General features: G+C 46.7%; 1 protein-coding gene across 4 annotated transcripts; it reads right to left on the bottom strand.

Moving 5' to 3' along the window:
• Nucleotides 1-3,492: 3,492 nt before the first annotated feature.
• On the bottom strand, nt 3,493-19,961 carry NONO (non-POU domain containing octamer binding). Of its 4 annotated transcripts, none has more exons than XM_061353311.1 (11): nt 19,761-19,961; nt 19,379-19,547; nt 16,659-16,879; nt 15,320-15,621; nt 13,423-13,518; nt 11,897-12,093; nt 11,540-11,624; nt 8,882-8,984; nt 7,470-7,512; nt 6,721-6,830; nt 3,493-4,525 (listed from the first exon to the last, which is right to left on the bottom strand). In XM_061353311.1, exons 2-11 carry the CDS (start codon nt 19,536-19,538, stop codon nt 4,388-4,390), a joined length of 1,455 nt encoding a protein of 484 aa, XP_061209295.1. In that variant the 5' UTR covers nt 19,539-19,547; nt 19,761-19,961; the 3' UTR covers nt 3,493-4,387. The 4 variants fall into 4 exon arrangements, with proteins under 4 accessions (XP_061209295.1, XP_061209297.1, XP_061209296.1 ...); XM_061353313.1 differs by having other exon boundaries at nt 19,424-19,547; nt 19,761-19,940; XM_061353312.1 differs by having other exon boundaries at nt 16,659-16,852; nt 19,761-19,928.
• Nucleotides 19,962-20,767: the final 806 nt, after the last annotated feature.

The raw sequence follows: 20,767 nt of genomic DNA, 5'->3' as shown, positions 1-20,767 counted from the left end.
GGCGATGGGCACTGCAGGCTGGGCAGGGGACCTCCAGCATCCATAGTCCTGCCAGCATCTGGCATGGAGGCGCCAGCAGCACCCCAGTGCTCACAGTCACTGTGATTTCTCTTGGCAAAATGCTCCCCGTTTCTTCAGCAGTTACAGAAGCAGCTGAAGTTTCCCTGAAAAAGAAGGGAAATAACTTCACAAAGTCACAGGGCAAAACGTGTGATGACTTGCCCCAGCCCCGAAACCACCACTGTCTGCTTGACAGAGCCTCCAGCCGACCAAAGCAGTGCGCGTGGCCAAGACACCCTTCAATGGCAGGGTCTTGTGCAACTCAGGGATGAAGATTATTGTCACCATAGAAGAAGAACACAAAATGTTACACGGGTCCCGTGTACCCAGGAGGCTCCCTGCACCCATTCTGGGACCCAAGGGTTTTCCATTACAAAACTCTGCACATTAAAGGTTTTATTTAATTCCCGCAAGCATCTGCAACAAATACTCTTTTCTTTTTGCTGTTCCTGTTTGCAGGGACAGCTGGACACCTCAGTTTCCTGGGCACTGCCCTGACCTCCCAGAGCACGCAGCACCAGGAGAGCATTTCTGCTCAGGAATTTGGTTTGACATAAGCCCTTGGCACTACCAGAGAGGGCAAAGGACAAGTGCTGGAGGTAGAAGCTGCCCAGGGAGTCTGCTTCGGAGGGGAACCCACAGAGCACACGGTGGCTGATGTAACCCCATTCCCGTCCCATGATGTTGGTTTAGCCCAGTTAATCCCCCTACAACAGCCCGCAGGATGCAAGGGGATCTCCAAAGTCCAGAGTCAGGATGAACCTTTGCCAGAGTTCCGGAGGTCACCAAGGAGATGACTCCAGACTCATTCTGCACTGCACTGCTGCTCACCTCCAGCTCAGTTCTGCCATCTTCACCTTGTGAAGCCATCACCAGCAGTAACCGGGCTTTTCTCCGTCACCTTGTTAGCAAGGAAGACAGCCCCGCAGGAGGGAAGGACATGTACCACCATCACGACCAGGCCTCCTCAGACCTGGGTAGCCTGTGTATAAACCCACATCCACCCAAAAGCCAGGAGGGAAACATGAGGGCACTGGGGAACTGTCATACTAGCATGAGCAGCATGGTTTCAACCTGATACCTCCCTCAAAGGTATGCAGTGCTCAAGACACAATAAATGACACAGCAGTCTCAAAGATGGGTAAAAAAATTGCTGTTGGCATCCAGAGCCTCTGTTCCAGCGGGAAGGATCACTTGGAACCCACGAAGCTCAGAGAATTTGCAGTCCTGGGGGCTGGACAGAGCGATAGGGTTTCAGATCTCCTTGTCCTTTCACAGGCTGGCAGCAGGGCTGCAGCTGTCACCATCCCAGTGCCAGTGAGAACCGGGAGCTCGCATTGTCACGCATGCTGGGAGCAAACACCATGAGGATGCTGTGGCTGCCTCACGCAGCGAGGCTTGTCCTTGCAGAGGGACCAGCAGACACATGGGGGGCTGCAGCTGAGCAGAACCCCCTCAGCACCAGAGGAGCAGCAGCCCGCAGCCCACAGCAGCACTGCTCTGCCCTCGCTCCTCCACTGCTCCGTTGCAAAGGTCTGCAGGTAATGAGGCTTAGAAGACAGAACCTACCAGGAGCACAGCCTGTCAGTGACAAAGGGTAGATTGGGGTGTCCACAGCTCTCGGCACAGGGGAGGACAAGGTGAAATAGAGATGTGCTCCAGGGGAAACCTTTGGGCACCCTGTGCCAGCGCCTCAGCATCCTCACAGGGAAGAGCTTCTGCCTAAGAGCTCAGCTCAATCTCCTCTCTGGAAGGTTAAAGCCAGCAAGGAATGGGGCAGCAGAGAATTAAAAATAGAGCCTATGTGGCTTATGTGCACTTAATTTAATGTATAACAGAACAAAAAGGTAGAAAAAATGACCAAATGATTCTTAAACCAAACTTAATGCGTTTACCCCTGAATGATCAGGGTCAGTTTAAAACAGTCCCCCAGAGTCCTGGGGAGAACATGCTGGATGCCTCTGTGGAAGGAAACTCCCGCTCAACCCTGAGTCCTCAGGGTACCCTGTGGAATCCAGGGCACTGTAAAGGGAGTTCAGTGCTACAGCATGGAGTATTTCCTCCATACAAAAGGCTGGTTAGAGAAAGGAAAATCCCTGACATAAATACTACAGCTACATATGCTAGTAGGCAGAATTCATGTTCTGGTTACCTGGGAAATAAAATGTTCCCCATAAGAATGTATGTGAGGAATTCTCCAGCAGAATTTCTGCCCAACTGCTCTTCTTCTGTCAGCGCTACTCAGTACCAGCAGTTGGCCAAGAGGTCTCTGAGAGAACAGCTTGGAAAAAGACCGTAAAAATAATCAGAAATGGGCATGTGGGCAATCTTCATCTCTCCATTCAAGAACACTGCCCTTCTGCAGCTTGAGTTATTACAGAGCTCTTGCCCCAACACTCTGGTATCATTGAACAATTACAACTTTAAATTGGAATCAGCTGCCCCGTTGATGAGAATGTTCTCCCTGTAGCTCAGGCACTGCCTTGCTTCCAGAGAAAACGTCATCTCTTCAGAGCTGAGCTACTAAAGGAGCCCATTTGCTCTGAAAACACATCACAAAGCACACTTTGGTCATCAACAGGAACCAGCCCAAAATGAAGAGCTCAGTTTACTCTAAAGATACAGTTTTCTCATCATTAGCTCGCATCTGTAATAAAAACCTGTTACCTGGAACAGCCTGAACTGGTGGGAAACGTGGGGGTTTACAGGTTTTACTTTGGAGGGCCCTGTGACCATAAAACATGGTCATTATTAGCTCAGTTAGAGCAGAATGGGCAGGGAAAGTGTCCTGAAGGCAGCGGGAGCCTGGCTGAGCTCCCTGCTCTGTTCCTCTCTTTTTGGCTACCTCTGGCATGGAGGTGACTCAGCAAAATTAAAAAACCCAGACTGCTCGTCAGCCCTTGGTTTGGTACGAACTGATTCTGCGCAAATGCATTTTAAACAAGCTGACTGGATATGACAGTAAAAAGCAAGGGTTTCCTGGCCATGATAGTCAAAATACCTCATCAGTCCGCAACTCCGTAACAGCCAGCGGTCTGGAACAGCGTGGAGAGGGGAGTGTTTCCTTCTGTGCAGAGGCTGAAGCTCAGCTTTTCCCTGTGAGGGTGCTGAGGCGCTGGCACAGGGTGCCCAGAGAAGCTGTGGCTGCCCCATCCCTGGCAGTGCTCAAGGCCAGGTTGGACACAGGGGCTTGGAGCAAGCTGCTCCAGTGGAAGGGGTCCCTGCCCGTGGCAGGGGTTGGAGCTGGAGGAGCTTTAAGGTCCCTTCAACACAAACCAGGCTGGGATTCTGTGAATCAACTCACAGGTTAAACAACCTCTTGTCAGAGCTATGTGATAACAACTTTTGCACCATAACCTGAAGCATGGTTTATTCCAATCCATGTGGATACATTTTTATTAAAAACAAATGAAACACTCAGAAGGCACCAGATAAAAAGGCTTAAAATCCACTTTAATAATGCATTCCTGTAACATTCCTCAGACTCCTTAGTGGAACAATTACAACTTGTGTTCAAACAGTTTACACTAAATGAAAAATCTTGTAGTACTTCTACACAAAAGACAGGCAAGGTTAAGACTATACAAACATTTGTTTTAGTTAAATCTTCAGCAAGAGATACAGTATCTTTGTCCAATAGATTGTACTTTACTACCAGTAAAAATGAACAGCAATACAACACGTTATAAAAAAAAAATCCATCCAAAGAAAAGCCTCCCACAGCCATTCCGGCTGCACATGACAGTCAACTACTTTAAAGAAACAGATGGTCCAGATAAAGGAGTAACTACAAGTTAGAAGAAAAAGAAACAGAACAAAATAACCCCAAACATAAAATCTTCCCCAATTAACTACATGATGGATCATTTGGAGCTATATCAATTTACAGAATCATGGGAGCTGCAAAGTACCCAGATGCTGCCCTAATTCTCCAGAAACTTCCCTGTGCTCTTCAGCAAGGTACACTACACAAAAAAATGCCAAGACACTGCAATTTTTATCTAGTTTAGCCTCAGGACTCCAGCTGCAAACAGGAAACCTGGAATGGTCAAGGCATGAGGGTCCTTGCTGGATTTTACTGGCTTAACGACCATGGCAGCCTCCCAGAATCCATTTTTCACATTGAAATTATAGGAATGCACCACATGAATTCTTCTAAAACCTTCACCAGTCAGACTGCACCCCCCTTGGCCGAGAGTGGCTTTACCAAAACAGGCCCTAATTAACTATTTTTAATATCATCACCCTCCCCCCTTGAGTTGAGCCCTGTGTGGCCTGCCAGGATTCCTTTCCTTTTTGGGGTGTGTGCAGGAGTAGCTTAATCCTGTTAGTATCTACGACGCTTGTTAGAACCAAAATCAGCTCCTGGATTTCCTCTGTTGAAGGCAGGTGGATTCCCTCCCATTGCTCCGAGGCCCTCCATCCCGCCGCTCTGGCCAAAGCGGTCTGCAGGTGGTGGTGGAGTCTTGTGATGAGGACAAATGCAGAAGAGGCAGAGAAGAAAAACAAGGAACAATGGGCAGTTAAACACCATTTGAGCTGATTCAGATTTTACCAGGATTTCACAATTCCAGCTGACCTTGCTACAGAACTTCAGCTCATAAAAGAGCCCCCATGCCCTAAAACTGGACTGGCAGGACCAAGTCTCTTTCACTCCATAACCTGTAGCCAAGCACACTGGAATACATTGCACTATCTCAAAGACTAGTGGAGTGTGTGAGTAATGCAGCCTGGGCAAGCAAGACTTCACATTCCAATCATATTCCTTCACCCAAATAGAATGCAAAGGGGGCAATATACCAATCCTACAGCACTACCACAACCCAGGTGCACACAATATTCCAATTCCAAAATAAGTCTGTACTCTAATCCTATCCTGCTATTTCCATTCCTTTGGCTCTCCATTTTCCCAGCTGGGTTAGTGCCATTGCACAGACTCTTGCTTCCAGCAGGGAGGTGATCAAAACATAATTCGGGTTGGAAGGTATGTCACGAGGTCTCTGGTCCAACCTCCTCCTCAAAAGTGGAGTCAGCTGCAAGATCAGACCCGGTTAGCCACAGCTTTATCCAATCAGACTTGTAAACATGCAAGGATGAGGACTGCACAACCTCCCTGGGCAGCTTGCTCCACCGCTTGAATGTCCTCATGGTGGACATCATACTTCCTCTGGGGAAGGCTCTAAAGGCAACCACTGCCTCTTCCTTCCCCCAGACTGGGGCTAAGTGACTTCACAGAGGAGAGCTGTTTTACAGCAGGCTCCTGGGTTCCATGTATTCTTTGTCCACAGATTTACAGCAGTGGTACATAAATATGCAGTGTTATGTGATATACATATATTCACATCATAATTAGTATTAATACTGTAGATGACTCCATGGCATTGGCTGCCCAAACTTCAGTGAAACGATCGATGGGAAGGTCCCCAGGGATTCTCAATGCTCACTTCACCAGCAGTGCAGATGAGGCATTAGCAGTAATACAGCACTCCTACCTTTTTCCCCTCCCTACAGATGAAAAATTCTGAAAAATCATGAACTTCTCCTGTGGATACACCACAGGAAAGGACACTGCAATCACTCCAAGCAGCTGGAGCAAACACGCAAAGTAAATGCTCCCTACCTGAGTAAAAAGCTGGAATTCAATGGCCCAGTAACTCCTACAAACAAGCACATGGCCAGGATAGTTTCTAAGAAGAGTGCACATATTTTTGTCCACTAGAGAAACAGCTTACTGCTTTTCGGAAATACTGTATTATTTCATTATACTGATCTGAACTACCTCCCCTTTCAATTCCTCTCTTCATCTTCCCCCTTAATTTCCTTGGGTAGTACACGTTTTCTTCACCTCAGCCACTCTAGTGTCCCCACCACTTAGGTACAAAAGCTTATAGCTAAATAAAGCTGTTATTCATGGAAAAAAAAAAATAACAAAAAAAATCCCTAATGTAGCATTCATGATAGGATCAAGAAGTCAGGTTTGCAGGGGAATTGTTCATTAGACCAGTTGATACAAACTGCTAAAGGAAGATTCCTTTCTGGACAAACCTGACTGCTGGTGGTACTGCCGCTGTCTGGGAGTGCTGACACTGGGAGAGGACTGATGTTCTGTATTACAAAGAAGAATGACAGATGCCACAGAAGCCATGGACTATTGTACAGCTCTGCAGTAAAGCTTAAAGCTAAATATGTAAATTTAAAAAGGCAAATAAATAAGCATAACCTCCACTGATTATTTGCTCTTTACCTCCTAAGCAAACAAGCTGAACTCATTTGAGCACACTCGCTATTACCATACTCATTTTAGCCTACCAGCATAGGAGAGAATTGTTTTTAAAACTGGTCCTGACAGCCTGGCTTTATGCCTGCAAGAACCTACTCTCAAAACACACATTCAACAAAGTGCTTTCCATTATGCCTTTTAAAAAAGTAACCATATATTATTGCTAAGACTGTAAGTAGTTATTAGATTTGGTACAATCTTCTGAAAACTCACCAGCCAGGACCTAGGCAAGATTAACTTCAAGACTTCAGTAGGAGTTAAGCAACAGGTCTAGTCAGACAAACGAGCTCAACTTCAGCAGCATAGTTATTTTCATTGCTTAATAATGAAAACAATCTGCATTTAAAAGGTGTGCACAAAATCAGATGGAGATACATTACCATTCCCATGGCTCCATCAGGTATCATAGCTCCAGGACCAGTCGCAGGAGGTGCAGCAGCTGGGACATTGGTACCACCCATGGCTCCCCTATTGTTCATGCCAATGGTACCTGGAAAAAGATGACTGAAGAACAGTCCTGGCAGACGCAGTGACTGGGGTCTACTCATCACTCCAGAGCCGCAAAACACCGTGCAAGCACTGTGTAAGCTCCATGTAGTGCTATATTCAGGGACAGAGGCCTAGTCCATTAGCTAGCTTTGCATCACGAGGTCAAGTCAAACCAATCTTGCATTCCAGTATTATCTGAAATTATCTGAAACTACAGCAGGCTTTAACACTCACCACCTTCAGTAACCACTAAGCCTCTTCACTTGCTCCTGTACACATGGCCTGAACCATGTAGTCCAAATATGGAAGTACAGTAATCAAGATTATTTCCTGGGCTCACAGTCTAGCATGATGCGTCTTACCAGCTCTGTATCAGTACAAATTTCTGAAGCACATTATGGGTTCAGTGGCAATGTCAACGAAGTCTTTTGCTTACTGAACTGAGTCTTTCATGACTTACAGCAGTGCCCCAAACCCAGATTTTTGTGGTTTGCTGTCATGTGAACACTGCCTGTTACTGAACTGGAAGATTAGTACAACTGAGTTTCTAAATAAAAGCCAATAAAATAAGACTACTCCAAAATTGTACAGATTTTGTAAAGGAAAAAAGGAACATGCATAGAACAGAGAATACTCTTACCTCCCATACTCATCTGTCCCATCCGCATGTCTGGTGGCTCTCTCTGGAAAAAGAGACACTTATTTCAAATGATAAAAATTCAGGCTTAAAAAAAAAAAAAAGTAATTACCCAAGTTTAGTGAGTTCTGAGGTTTGCTGCTGAAACTGTAGAAAAGTCATTCCCAAGGTTAATCAAGAAAAAGAGGATCTGAGGTACCTTCACACTGTAACTGCTTAACACACAGGTCTTATTTAAAATAATCTCATTCTAAAGGACTGGTTTTCACAATCATGGTAAAACATCCAGCAGCAAAGCTGTGCATGCAGACTTTGCCAAAGAGCAGCATTAAGAGGTATCTGGTATCTGGATGGGAAGATCTACTGAGCAGCAGTAACACATGAGATGGGTTAGTTTTGCTACTTTCTCAGCATAGCTAAGAAACTTTTCCAGTTGAAAGGAATGCAAGCTTACATAAAGACACAGCAGTGGGTCACTTGCATTAAAACACCAGTTAGCGAGTTCAGTTTCTCATTTACTAATAGAGCACAGGACACACAACAGCTCTCCCCCACTGCGAAATTAGGAGCACCTCCTCACTTCACTGAGGGTACTACTTTTTCCATAGTGGGAACTAAAAAACAGATTTCACTTCACCTGTAGTCTCAGTGCCACTATTTAGCATACAAGGCACTATTACCTAGAGAAACCAGGAGTTCTGCTACACAGGCTAATGTTCACATATTTGGCAAGTTACATGGTTTTGGCTCTCTTGGTTTGACATAAATTGACCCCTGAGGAAAATATCTAAATATTGCATGAGGATACAAGAACACTGCCACCCAGTTGCCTCCATGCCATTATACCACCTCAACAGCACTTCAGCTGCCTCCACAACAGAAACTTGCTGGGACTGGACATGCATTGCTCTTTACAGTACTAGAGATACTACTATTAAAAGGCAGGTACCACACATGTTAGATTACAAGAAAATACTTGACCAACTACAAGCAATTATCATGCCTGCAGCAGCAGTACTTCAAGCTCGAATCATTTCATCTGAGCATGACTAAGGCAGACTGCAGATTACAGATATAACTGGCCATATGATCGTAACAGGGTTCTGCAGTGATCCTTCAAGACAGTACATCTTTGTTACTGTTTGAATAAAATCAGTTAGCATATATTCTTCTGAACAGCAAGACAGCAATAAGGGCCCTACATGAACAGCAGTGGGACAGTAACTGGGGTATTTGTATTCCGCAGACTAAGCTGTATTAAGACTGGAGGGAGCCAATAATTTAGAGCAGAATACACTAAAAGCGTAGAGTCTAGCAAGCAACAAATTAAGCATTCACAGAAAACCCTGTGCTGTGGAAGGGCAAAACCCTAATGTCAGTGTCCAGATGTAATGGGAAGGTAGAAGCACTCATACCGCATCAGCAAAATTCCCTTTAAAGCCTTCCTGCTGGCGTCTCATCATCTCTTCTTGCTGCCTTCTCATTTCCTCCTCACGGCGCCTGCGTTCTTCCTCTTGCCTGTAAAAAAGGTCCAAGAATACTCAGTACAATACAGACCAACCATTTGTATCACAGCATTGCAGTGCTGCCCAATTGGTCTTTTTTGGAAATATACAACTTTAAGAACATTATTTTGCCGAGGCTGTAAAATATTAGGTACCTTATAATGAGAGAATAGTTAGGGTTGGAAAGGACCTTAAGATCATCTAGTTCAAACTGTCCTGCCATGGGCAGGGACACCTCACACTAAATCATGCCACCCAAGCCTCTGCCCAACCTGGCCTTGAACACCACCAGGGATGGAGCATTCACAACCTCCCTGGGCAACCCACTCCAGTGCCTCACCACCCTTACAGTAAAGAATTTCTTCCTGATATCCAATCTAAACTTCCCCTGTTTAAGTTTAAACCTGTTACCCCTTGTCCTGTCACTACAGTGCCTAATGAAGAGTCCTTCCCCAGCATGCCTATAGCCCCACTTCAGATACTGGAAGGCTGCTGTGAGGTCTCCACGCAGCCTTCTCTTTTCCAGGCATAACAGCCCCAACTTTCTCAGCCTGTCTTCATATAGGAGGTGCTCCAGTCCCTGAGCATCCTCGTAGCCTCCTCTGGACTTGTTCCAACAGTTCCATGTCCTTTTTATGTTGAGGACACCAGAATTGTACACAGTACTCCCAGTGAGATCTCATGAGAGCAGAGTAGAGGGGCAGGATCACCTCCTTCAAACTGCTGGTCACGCTCCTTTTGATGCAGCCCAGGATAGGGTTGCTTTCTGGGCTGTGAGCGCACACTGAAGCCGGCCCATGTTCATTTTCTCATTGCCCAGCACTCCCAAGTCCTTCTCCTCAGGGCTGCTCTGAATCTCTTCTCTGCCCAGCCTGTAGCTGTGCCTGGGATTGCTCTGACCGAGGTGCAGGACCTTGCACTTGTCATGGTTAAACTTCAAGAGGTTGGCATCAGCCCTCCTTACAAGCATGTTGAGGTCCCTCTGGATGGCATTCCTTCCCTCCAGCATATCAACTGAATCACACAGCTTGGTGTCATCAGCAAACTTGCTGAGGGTGCTCTCAATCCCACTGTCCACGTCAGCGACAAAGATGTTAAACAAGATCGGTCCGAACACCAATCCCTGAGGGACACCACTCGTTACTGGTCTCCAGCTGGACATTGAGCCATTGACTAGAACTCTTTGCGTGCAGCCATCCAGCCAGTTCTTTATCCACTCAGTGGTCCATCCATCAAATTGATGTATCTCCAATTCAGAGACAAGAATGTCGTGTGGGACAGTGTCGAACGCTTTGCACAAGTCCAGGTAGATGACATCAGCTGATCTACCCCTGTCCATCAGTTCTGTAGCCCCATCATAGAAGGCCACCAAATTGGTCAGGCAGGATTTCCCCTTACTGAAGCCATGCTGGCTGTCACCAAGCACCTTGTTGTCTTTCACATGCCTTAGCATGCCTTCCAGGAGAATCTGCTCCAAGATTTTGCCAGGCACAGAGGTGAGACTGACTCATCTGTAATTCCCCGGGTCATCCATTTTCCCCTTCTTGAAAATGGGGGCTGTATTTCCCTTTTTCCATGTATGTGCATGTTTGTGCACATTTCCAACACTTTTCATTTTAAGGAGTTCGTTATAAAAACAGTATGGACACACCCGGGAGTATCTCTCATGAGGAATTGCTGAGGGAACTGGAGTGGTTTAGTCTGAAGAAAAGGGGGCTGAGGGGCAACCTTATTGGTACAACAACCTGAAAGGAGGCTGTAGTGAGGTGAGGGTTGGTCTCTTTTCCCAAGTATCAAGTGACAGGACAAGAGGTATCAACCTCAAGTGACACCACGGGAAGTTTAAATTGGGTATTAGGAACAATTTCTTCCCTGAAAGGGTTCTCAAGCACTGGAACAGGCTCCCCCAGGCAGTGGTGGAGTCACCAACCCTGGAGGTATATAGAAGATGTATAGATGTGGCACTTATAGACATGGTTTACTTATGGACTTGGCAGAGTTAGGTTTACAGTTGGACTTGATCTTAAAAGTCTTTTCCAACCTAAACGATTCTATGTACACAGCATCTCCCAAATACATGCCGACAACATGCAACATAATGCATTCAAGCCAAACAGTTCTCAAGACCCTTCTATTACAGAAGTAGTCTGAAGATCTTCCTGGAGCTTCTCAAAATAAGCCTGAGATACGAAAGAGCTGGAATGGTAAGAGAAATCTCTGGGACTAAGTTATCCCTCAAATGAAGAGATAGATGCTAGAACAGGGTTTTCCAACCTGCAGCACTGAATCCACTGAATCACTGCACTGATTCTGATTTTTCTATCTGCTCTGTCAAGGAGCTAAACTGAGACGTAGAACTGTAAAAAAACCCAAATAATAATCAGCGGAAAAAACTCCTAACTCTTCCATCTTAAACTACCTGTATAGTCCCCTTGTGAACAAAAAGGTCCAAACCAACAGTTACATTTTAGGTAATAATTAAATTGTTACACTGAACAATTAGGTGCACTGAAGAAGCATTTTATTCCATAATATTATGGGTTCACAGCCCATAACCTACCCCCTTACCTGAGTTCCAACTGTTTACGTTTTTGTACTTCTTGGTTATGCAATTCCTCCATTCTCCTCAGCTCTTCCTGGCGTCTCATTAAATCTGTAAGGGACAACAAGTAAAGAACCCAAACTCATCTCCTATGCCACCTCTTAACAAGTTCCTGAACTAGAACCATAACACACATGAGAGTAAGGTAACAGAGCCTCCAGCAGCACAATACATCTCTCCACTTGTTTGCCACATCATGCTTGGTTACAAGTCAAGCAGCTCAACTTGGCTCAACTTCAGTGCACTCTAGTCAGTCTACAAAGGTACCACCCCTGGATGTTGCAAGGCCATATTCTGATACTGTATTTGTCTTGGACTGATACCTTGCCGCATGAGCATAACCTGGTGCTCATGGCGAGCTGCTTCCATTTCCATTTCCAGCTTCTCTCGAGCTTCCTTGATGTTGCGGTCTACTTGCTCTTGCTGCTGTTTCTCCATTTCTATTAGAGCCTTCCAACGCATGGCATATTCATATTCAAAGCTGCCAGGCTGTGCAAACCGAGGAGGCTGCTCACGCTCCCTGTGAAGCAAGGAAGAGCTAGTGAACGCTTCAACAGAGCAAGGAGGAACCAAGAAAAACACACTTGTGTGTTAAATGAATGGCAGATCCTTTTAACAGTCAGAAAAACATTTATTAGCAAAACAAGTAAGGAACCACTTTGTCTTCTTTTTCTCACAAATAGCTATGCCTGTTGTCTGCTCCTCAGGAATCAGCTTATTGAACAGAGAAGCTTTGGCAGAATCCTCCTGCAGAATTCCTTATACATGGAAGCTGTCCTGCTCTCCTTCATAATAAGCAATGGCACTACTTTTGTAAGACACAAAAAAGTATTTAGAAATACACTGGAAAGAAACAGCCTTTGCTCCTGCTCTGTATCTTATGGATAGATCCACCTCTGAAACAAGCACTGCCCAAATGTGTGTATTTCACTAATCTCTGCAATCCCTGAACCTGAAGCACATGACTATACCTAATGCAGCCTCTCAGCTTCTGAAGCTCCATAGTCTTTCTTACCCAAAAAATTCATGACCTCACACTGTTTACTAATTCCCACCTGGATCACATGATACCAACTTATACTGGGAAGCCTTCAAAGACCATGGCCTTATACATAAATAGCTCTACAATCCCCTAATGCTATTCACATCATTCCTTAAATTTTCACTGTGGGTTCATATACGTTTCTTCTGCAGACTTTCCATAATACTTAAGAGCACATAACTTAAATCTTTTCTTCACAGAATCATAGAATAGTTAGGGTTGGAAAGGACCTTAAGATCATCTAGTTCCAACCGTCCTACCATGGGCAGGGACACCTCACACTAAACTATCTCACCCAAGGCTTCGTCCAACCTGGCCTTGAATACTGCCAGGAATGGAGCATTCCCAACCTCCCTGGGCAACCCATTCCAGTGCCTCACCACCCTAACAGGAAAGAATTTCCTCCTTATATCCAATCTAAACTTCCCCTGTTTAGGTTTTAACCCATTACCCCTTGTTCTGTCACTGCAGTGCCTAATGAAGGGTGTCTCCCCAGCATCAGCTTCTCATCTGAGCAAGGGGATCTCATGTTATCTCAAACTAACCCAAATTTTTATTTCAAGAACTGAAACAGACATGTGGAGGCTGCCAGTCTTGTCCAGCAGTGTGGATCCAAACCCACTGCTTGCTTTCAGCTAACCATGGCAAGAGAACAGAGTACACAGTTCTCTTCCCAGAGTCAGGTCACATTTACAGAAACAAGGACGACCTTTAGAGCACTGACAAGCCACCCTCTGACAACTGCAACACTATTCAGTGCCCTAGTCCACAGGTAATCTCATCTCCTGAAACATGGCAGGCACATACTTGTGATATTGCTGGTTTTTAATGACTAGTTTCTCTGGCAGTCCCTCTTCATCATCATACTGATCCATGGGCTCCACAGTGACAGGGCGAGGGAATCTGTAAAGAAAAGATTACATGCTTTTAAGAAAATTCAGGGAGCTTGCAGTGTAGGAAAACTTGCAGCCTGTAAGAAAAGTACTGTGTCTGAACTTGTGTAAGAGTGCCTTTAGCACTCCCAAAGAAATTCAGAGCAGCTGGGGATCTCAATCAAACCGAAACCAGAAATCAATTAACACTTTTTTCTTTCTTTCTAGAATGGGAGTTGAACTGTTAATCAAAATCCTTGTTGAACCCAAACCAAAATTGTACTGTAAGAATATTTGCAGTTACTGGTTCAAATTAACAGTATAACTAAAACCTGACATGCTCCAGTAGGATCTACTGAGTATGAAGTCTTGTAGTCCCTAGAATGTGCGGTTTTTTTTTCCCCTTTCTTCTCTTGCTACGTGGCCAACCATGGGCTGCAAAAGTCTTTGTGTGCCTTTTTATAGCTGCCTAAATAAAGCAAAGAGTAACTACACTCTCCTCACTGGAGACTGTTGGCTGTACCATTCAGATATACTATCCTGCGAGACGACTATGTGCCTTTATTGCCAAGCAGCAGTGCCCTTAAGTACCTGTTGGGCCCTGTCTGAATTCCCTTCCCCCCTCCCTAAGAAGTCCCCTGGTGCACTTCACAACACAAACACTGCACACATGTGCTTCTGTCCTCCTGGTTTCTGCATGAAGAAGAAAGTATTTAACAGAACTGTTCCCAATCTCTGAATTAACTCCCCACCACAGCACTGACACTGCTCATTCTCAGCACAGCAGCACTGCAGCTTCTCATTAGCCCCTCAACCCCACTTGTCATAGCTGAGGAAGCTCCAGTGGCCAGACTCCAGCAGGAAGGCAGGACAGAGGCTAAAATCTCTCTCCTCATCTGAAGATCCACAATGCACCAATGCACCCAAGCACCAAAACCAAACCAAACCCCAGCGCCCTAAAACCAACAAAACCCAACATCTGCTCCTTGAAACAGAATGTGTTGTGCATGGGTGTATGATTCTGCCATATGCAGGCTTCCAAGAACAAGGAGAGAAGTGAGAAGTACAAAACTTATAAAGTTATTTTAGAAATGAGGGATATAGCCCCAATTTCAGGAGGTATTCTTTTCATAAATTCTAGGTGTAGTCATACAAAATATACGGTAATTTTATTTCCAAGAGATTGAAAAAATGCCTCTTGAGTTAGAGCAACAAGCCATATGCTGCGGAATGCACCTAGAATTAGTCAGTTACTTGAGCAAGTTAACATAATTATGCAACAGCAAGCTTTTTTTCCTTGGTCTTCAATCATTAGGCAACAAAGCTTATTATGGTGAAAAACCCAAACAATCTACCTGGCCACCTCCTCTGACAGATCCCATGCTCACAGTGGCAGATCAGCATTCCATACCAGTAGTGCCTGCTGCTGAGTGGAGTCCCATCCCAAGACTTGCCTTCTGAAGCGACCCAGAGTTCAGAAGTAACACACTTGAGCTTAATTTCTAACAAATTATATGGATGGTCTCTGAAATAGCTCCTGCTTCTTAAATGCTGCTTTAACTACCCTAAAAAGGCTTTATCTAGAAAGAAAGAGCTTGTCGATAAGTTTCATGCATTTACCCCACTAGCAGCTTCCCAGAATAAAGTTTTCAGACCTGAGCTTCAGCAGACTCACTCTTGTTGGAAGCTCAGTAAAACTCTCCCTGGGAAAACCATCTCCCACCTCCTCCCCATCTGTCCTGCTCTGGTGTCAAGAAACATTGCTCACAAGACAATGCCACCCCCCAACCTGTACACATGAAAGTGTAAAACTTCTCACCCTCCATACTTACGTAGTTAGCAGGAAAGACCCATCGCTACATCTATCCAGGGCTTTCCTAGCAGCAGGCTTCCCTGAGAACTCCACAATGCCTTTCCCAGAGGATCGTCCTCTGTCATCCACAATAACCACAGCCCTTTCCACCTGGCCAAACACTGAGAAGGCTTCCTCCAGGAGCTCATTGGACACAAACTGAGGCAGGTTCCTGACTGTCAGTGATGCACTGTGGCATGCAAAACGCACTCTTAGCTGCTTCCCACGTAGAGGCATGTTGTCTAGTTCCACCTTTGCAATCTCTGCCAGAGTGCGAGTTTCCTGAAGATAAAAGAAGTTATCGTGAAAACTCTCAATGCAGTACAGAATCAGCCAGTGTCAGAACAAGCGTATTTCTCCTGATCAAGTAATTCACAGAGAGGAACAACCAACCTTCCCACACTATGGTAAAAAGTGCTCTAACAAACCATAGCTGTTATCTATCATCAGTTACTCTACCTGAATAGGTATGAGCAGAGTAGGGCAGGGAACTGCATCACCATAAACTTAATACAGCAGCCAGTACAAACTAAGTAAACAGTTAAATGATCATTATGTATCAGCCATAACTACATTGAGGCTACAAAGCAGGATTCTTCTTAAAAGATTAGAAAAAAAATAATAAAATCCAACAATCGAACTATTAGCCAAGTCTAGAAACTGTAAAAGGAAAGGCTGATTGTATGCCAACCCACAAAAAAACACCCTATGCCAGTTCCATGCACTTCCACTCATTTAAGTCACCATCAGGCAACTACACTACAGCAAAGTGCCCACTTTGGTGTGGGAACCTTATGTTTCATCCACTCACCTCGAGACTTTCAAAAAGGTAGTACATGATCCAATAAAGTCCAAGAAGTCAACTTTATGTTGGTTGCTACCTACCTCCGAGCTACACTTCTATGTGATCACCTAGAGATCCCCTACTTCAAGAGCATTCACCACTCCAGTAATACTGCGTGACCTCCTATATCCATAGAAGTTCCATGATCAGCCCTTCCAGAATATGGAAGTCACCTTGTCTATAACAGCATCCCACTCATGTCTTCCTTCTGTTTTGTACCAGCTGACTTCAGAATAACTTAATCAGATAAATCCTTAATAAATAAACTTTATAAATCCTGCCACAAACTGCCTGAATTCACATTCCTTTTCATAACAAGATCTAGACAAACCACTTGCAGGAGCTGATCCCATATTCCACGTTACTAAAATCGACAGGAGGCTCAACTAGCAAGCTAGCTGAACATTTCAATTAGCTACACTCCTCCAACACAAGTCACTGCCACAAAACACCCCAAAGGTAGCATGTCACTCACCAGCCTGATAAAGCCAAAGCCTTTATCCTTGTGGATGAAGACTTCACCTGCTTTGCCGTACTTCTCAAATAACTTTCTCATCTCTTCCTCTGTAATATCAGGGGGCAGATTCCCCACAAACAGGCGGCTTCTTTGGGTGAAGGTCTTTTCACCAGGTTTCCGGAAGTTCTTCAGATCAATAGTCAGGCCTTCATCTGAGGGGAATAAGGTACACAGCTGCTCTACAGTTGGGGGGATAAATTCTATTAGGTTTCATCAGAGTGAACACAGAAACACAGGCAACAACATCCATTCACTTCAGTCTCAAACCTCTCCAGCAATCTCTACAGCAACAAAGGGATCTGATTTCAGAACAGGTCTGTATTCTTTTAAAAGAAAACATGTACTTGGACCTCAATGCTCATTAGACACAGACAAGACAACTTAGAACTGGAGAAAAGGACAACACTGCAGCTCAAAATAAAGATATTTCACCCAACTTTTGGAGATCTGGTCAAGATGATTGGCCCACAACAAAATCTACTGTAGACCCAATACAGGACTTTGCTGTTACAACCCTAGCAATTACAGAAATACCAGTTTGGCCAGCAAACAGATTTTAATTAAAAAACAACCCTCCCCCCACCCACACCAAACAAAACGCTAAATTAAACGAAGCCCCTAACTCCCTCACCCCCCAAACCAAACTCCAAGCCCAGATGTCCAGACAAATATGCAAACAAGAGGAGATTTTGCCCACAGATAACATCTGAGGCAGCTGTCATTCTGTGAGATGGGATTTGGGTTCTAGAGTCCTGGGTTCCAAGCTGGAGAGAAGGCTGGAATGGTGAAAATGGTGGGGAGAAAAACCCCATCTCCCAAACCCCAGCCATACAGGTGATTTCTCAGAAAAAACCACAATGTTCATGAACAAAACCTATATCCAGTAAGCGATGCTATAGCTAACACTAATAAACAGGACAGATTGTAGGAACATTCCGAAATCCCCACATGCATATACAAACTTTAACCCTTAATTCAGCAAGAGTCCAGCACAATCCTGGAAGATCTGTTACATGCCAGATACAGAGGAGGCTTTATCATCACTCTACCTCCCTGTATCCCATTTTCCTGAATGCATATCAAAACTCCTCACACAGATGGCAATCCATAGAATGCAATTCCTTTGCTTTGCGGAGGACATCTCACAGTCACACATATGAAATAAAACTATGATCACAAGTGGCTTGATTCAGACTATAAAGCATGATAGTACTTATCAGGAAATGCTTTTCATGCAAAGACAACTCATGCAAGACAGGCAAGGACAACTCTTTTCATAGAATAAACACACATCTATGACTAACATACATACACACACAAATAAAATTAATCAAATAATAAATAAAATCAATCTGACAGTACTATCTGTGGAAGAGCAGTAGAAGTTATCTACTTCACACAAGCAGGGTGCATGAAGTGTTTTGTCCTGTGAATGTCACACCACTAGCAGGAGTGCTCACAAGTGAGCTTGTGAGCACACTAGGAGGGACTTACAGCAGAATTCTACCACTGTCACTGTCCTGCCTTGAGCAGATTCACTCAAAGGAATCTGAGATACAGTACCTCACTATAAGCTGATCCCTGTGAGAATAACACAATACATTTGCTCTGTTGTACTGTTCCCAACCTGACTGGAAAGTACAGGACTGCCACCCCTGTCTATTATCTTCTATGATCTGATAAGGAGCCTGTTTAACAGAGCCATCTAATAAAAATATGCAGGATTTACTAGCCCAGGGTTTGTGTTTTCCCCCAAAGGAATCATTCAAAAGCGCATGTGAATTCTCTGTTTCGGTTTGAACAGTGAAAGTGTCCAAACTTGAAAAACTAATATAACTAAAGCACTTCTTCCCTGAAAATGCTAACTGCAATACCTTACTGCCACACTTCTAAACTATGAAGCCAGATCAGTTAAGGCCCCAGAAGCCACTGATGCTGCCTCAGCTCACAAGCACCTCCTCTGTATCCCAACAGCTACAGGGCACGGTGAGAAAAAACCTGGAAGCACACTAGTTCAGTATTAGCCAGTATCTGAATGCTGAAATATTAAGTAAAGCTGGTCTCTCTCATGTAAAAATTTAGTCTTAACATGTGACTGCAAATAGCTATAACAACACTCTTCCTATAGCTGTACTTTTACAGCAGATTCGTTTTGCTAGCACTTAAGAAACCTGTGTTGAGAAATCACCCGTTACGGTTGGATTACAAAAAGAAACGGAGGCAAGGGAAAGGGGGCATCACGTATTTTCAACGTTTACAGAAACACTGTTAGAGGTTCAAAGATTTCCTGAACTTCCTTTTTTAAGCGAGCTTTTCTTGAGAATTTGAGACAAAGGAACCTCAACATCACTGCCCAGTTTCAGGAGCACAAGAACCTTATACACAAACCCCAGTCAAACATAACGGCACCCGCATCCATCTTTGAACACATTAAGCAAAAGAAGCCCCCAAAATAACCCTGCTGCAATTCAAGCCCCCTCCTGCAACGGGTAAGCCCGACTGCTGCGAGCGGACAGCGAACGCAAGCGCGGTTTGCTCGAGGGCCTGAGAGCTTATTGTTTTAAAACGAAAAAGCGAGTTCATTAGTTTCCGCCAAGACACGCCGCACCCGTGTGGGCCGGCAGCCGACCGAGACCCGAAGTTACGCTACGCAGCGAGGGCGGTCGCTCAACGCCTACCCAAAGCAGGGCCGGGCGGCCCGGCGCGGCGGGCCCGGGACTCACTCTGGCTGTTGGCCTGCTGCCCGTTGGCGGGAATGGACGGTGGCGGGTGCGGCTGGTGCTGCTTCCGCGGAGCGTGGTTCTGCTTCTCCATGTTGAAGCTCTTGTTGCCCTGCATCTTCCCCACCTAAAAGTAGACACGCTCGTTCGCTCGCGGCCTCCAGGCGACTGCCACCGACCTCTGCCCCGCCTCGCCGGGGCCTGCCCGCCAGCCACAGCGGCCGCATGCAGAGGCGGGTCGGCCCGAGCAGGCCGCAGCAAGGCCCGGTGGCAACGGCCGCTTGCAAGCACCAGGCCCGCAGCGGAGCCGAGCCAAAGTCCCGCCGCCGTCTGGCCTCACCTGGCGGCGGACCCCGGCTCCGCGGCAGATGGTGGCCTGCTATCCCCTCAGCGGCGCGGACGAGAGCGCGCGCGCAAGCAGCACTCACGCAACCTAACCAAGCGCCCACCACCCGAGCTCCCATTGGCCTTCCATCTCCAGGGCCGCGCCGCCACTGGCAGTGCTAGCCGCCACTCACAGCTCTAAGGCGAGGAGGGGCGGGACCATCCCACCCCATCAGCCCTCCAGGTGGAGCCGATTGGCTCCCACGGCGGCGGCAGCCTGTCGCGCGCGCTGCCAATCAGCGCGGCGGGCACAAGGCTTGGGTGCGCGGCAGCCGAGGGACAAAGGAGCCCAGCAGCCGCCGGGGCGCGCGGCGCAGGCGCACTGTGACAGGAGCACCCGCAGGCGCGGCAGGGGCCGCGCGCTTTAAAGAGACAGAGGCGGGGGCCGAGCGCGTGCGGTGGTGCGCTCGTACTCTCCTCCTTTCCCCCCCTCTGTGCCGGGGCCGGCGGCAGAAGCGCGGCTTTGGTGTGCTCGACGTATCTCGGGCGAGCGCCAGCCCCGTCCCCGCGCCCAGCCTCATGCGTCCCGGTGCCATCCCCTTGCCCGCCAGCCACCTCGGCCGGGATGGTGCTGCCCCGCTGCGGGCAGGCAGGGCTCTACAGGAAGAGCCGGCCTGCGGGGCCCCGGGGCGGTTGCGGCGTGGGCGATTTCACTGCTTTTCAGTAAATCCTCCCGCGTCCTGCCCCAAGTAACAGGGCGTGTCCCGTGCGCCCGTGGCCAGCCGGCTCTCCGGGCACAGCAGCCCTGCCGGAGCGAGTGCGGCCGGCGGCGTGGCCGGTTCCTCTGCCCGGAGGTCGCCCCGACTTCTCCTCCCGGCCCCGGCGCTGCGCACCGCGGACCCCGCAGGGGACGAGGAATCGGGACGGGGCTGTATCCCGGCGGGTGAAGGAGCGGGGCGGCCACGGGGGGCAGTGGAGCCCCCGAAAGCCGGAGAGGCACGGCCCGGCACGCGGGTGCATGGT

This window comes from Neopsephotus bourkii, unplaced genomic scaffold, assembly GCF_033783945.1.
Source record: "Neopsephotus bourkii isolate Nb327-2 ecotype Australia unplaced genomic scaffold, CSIRO-AGI_Nbou_v1 NB_668, whole genome shotgun sequence".
Classification (NCBI taxonomy): Eukaryota; Metazoa; Chordata; class Aves; order Psittaciformes; family Psittacidae; genus Neopsephotus; species Neopsephotus bourkii.
Note: the sequence above shows the minus strand (reverse complement) of the source record. Positions and strands in the feature narration are given on the sequence as shown.

Coding starts and splice junctions, on each gene's coding strand:
- NONO (XM_061353311.1), bottom strand. CDS start 19,538: ATGCAGGGCAACAAGAGCTTCAACATGGAGAAGCAGAACCACGCTCCG. Junction 12,094..13,422: donor AAAAACCAGCAATATCACAA/GTATGTGCCTGC, acceptor CTTGCTTCACAG/GGAGCGTGAGCAGCCTCCTC. Junction 4,526..6,720: donor CTGATGGAGCCATGGGAATG/GTAATGTATCTC, acceptor CCTCATCACAAG/ACTCCACCACCACCTGCAGA.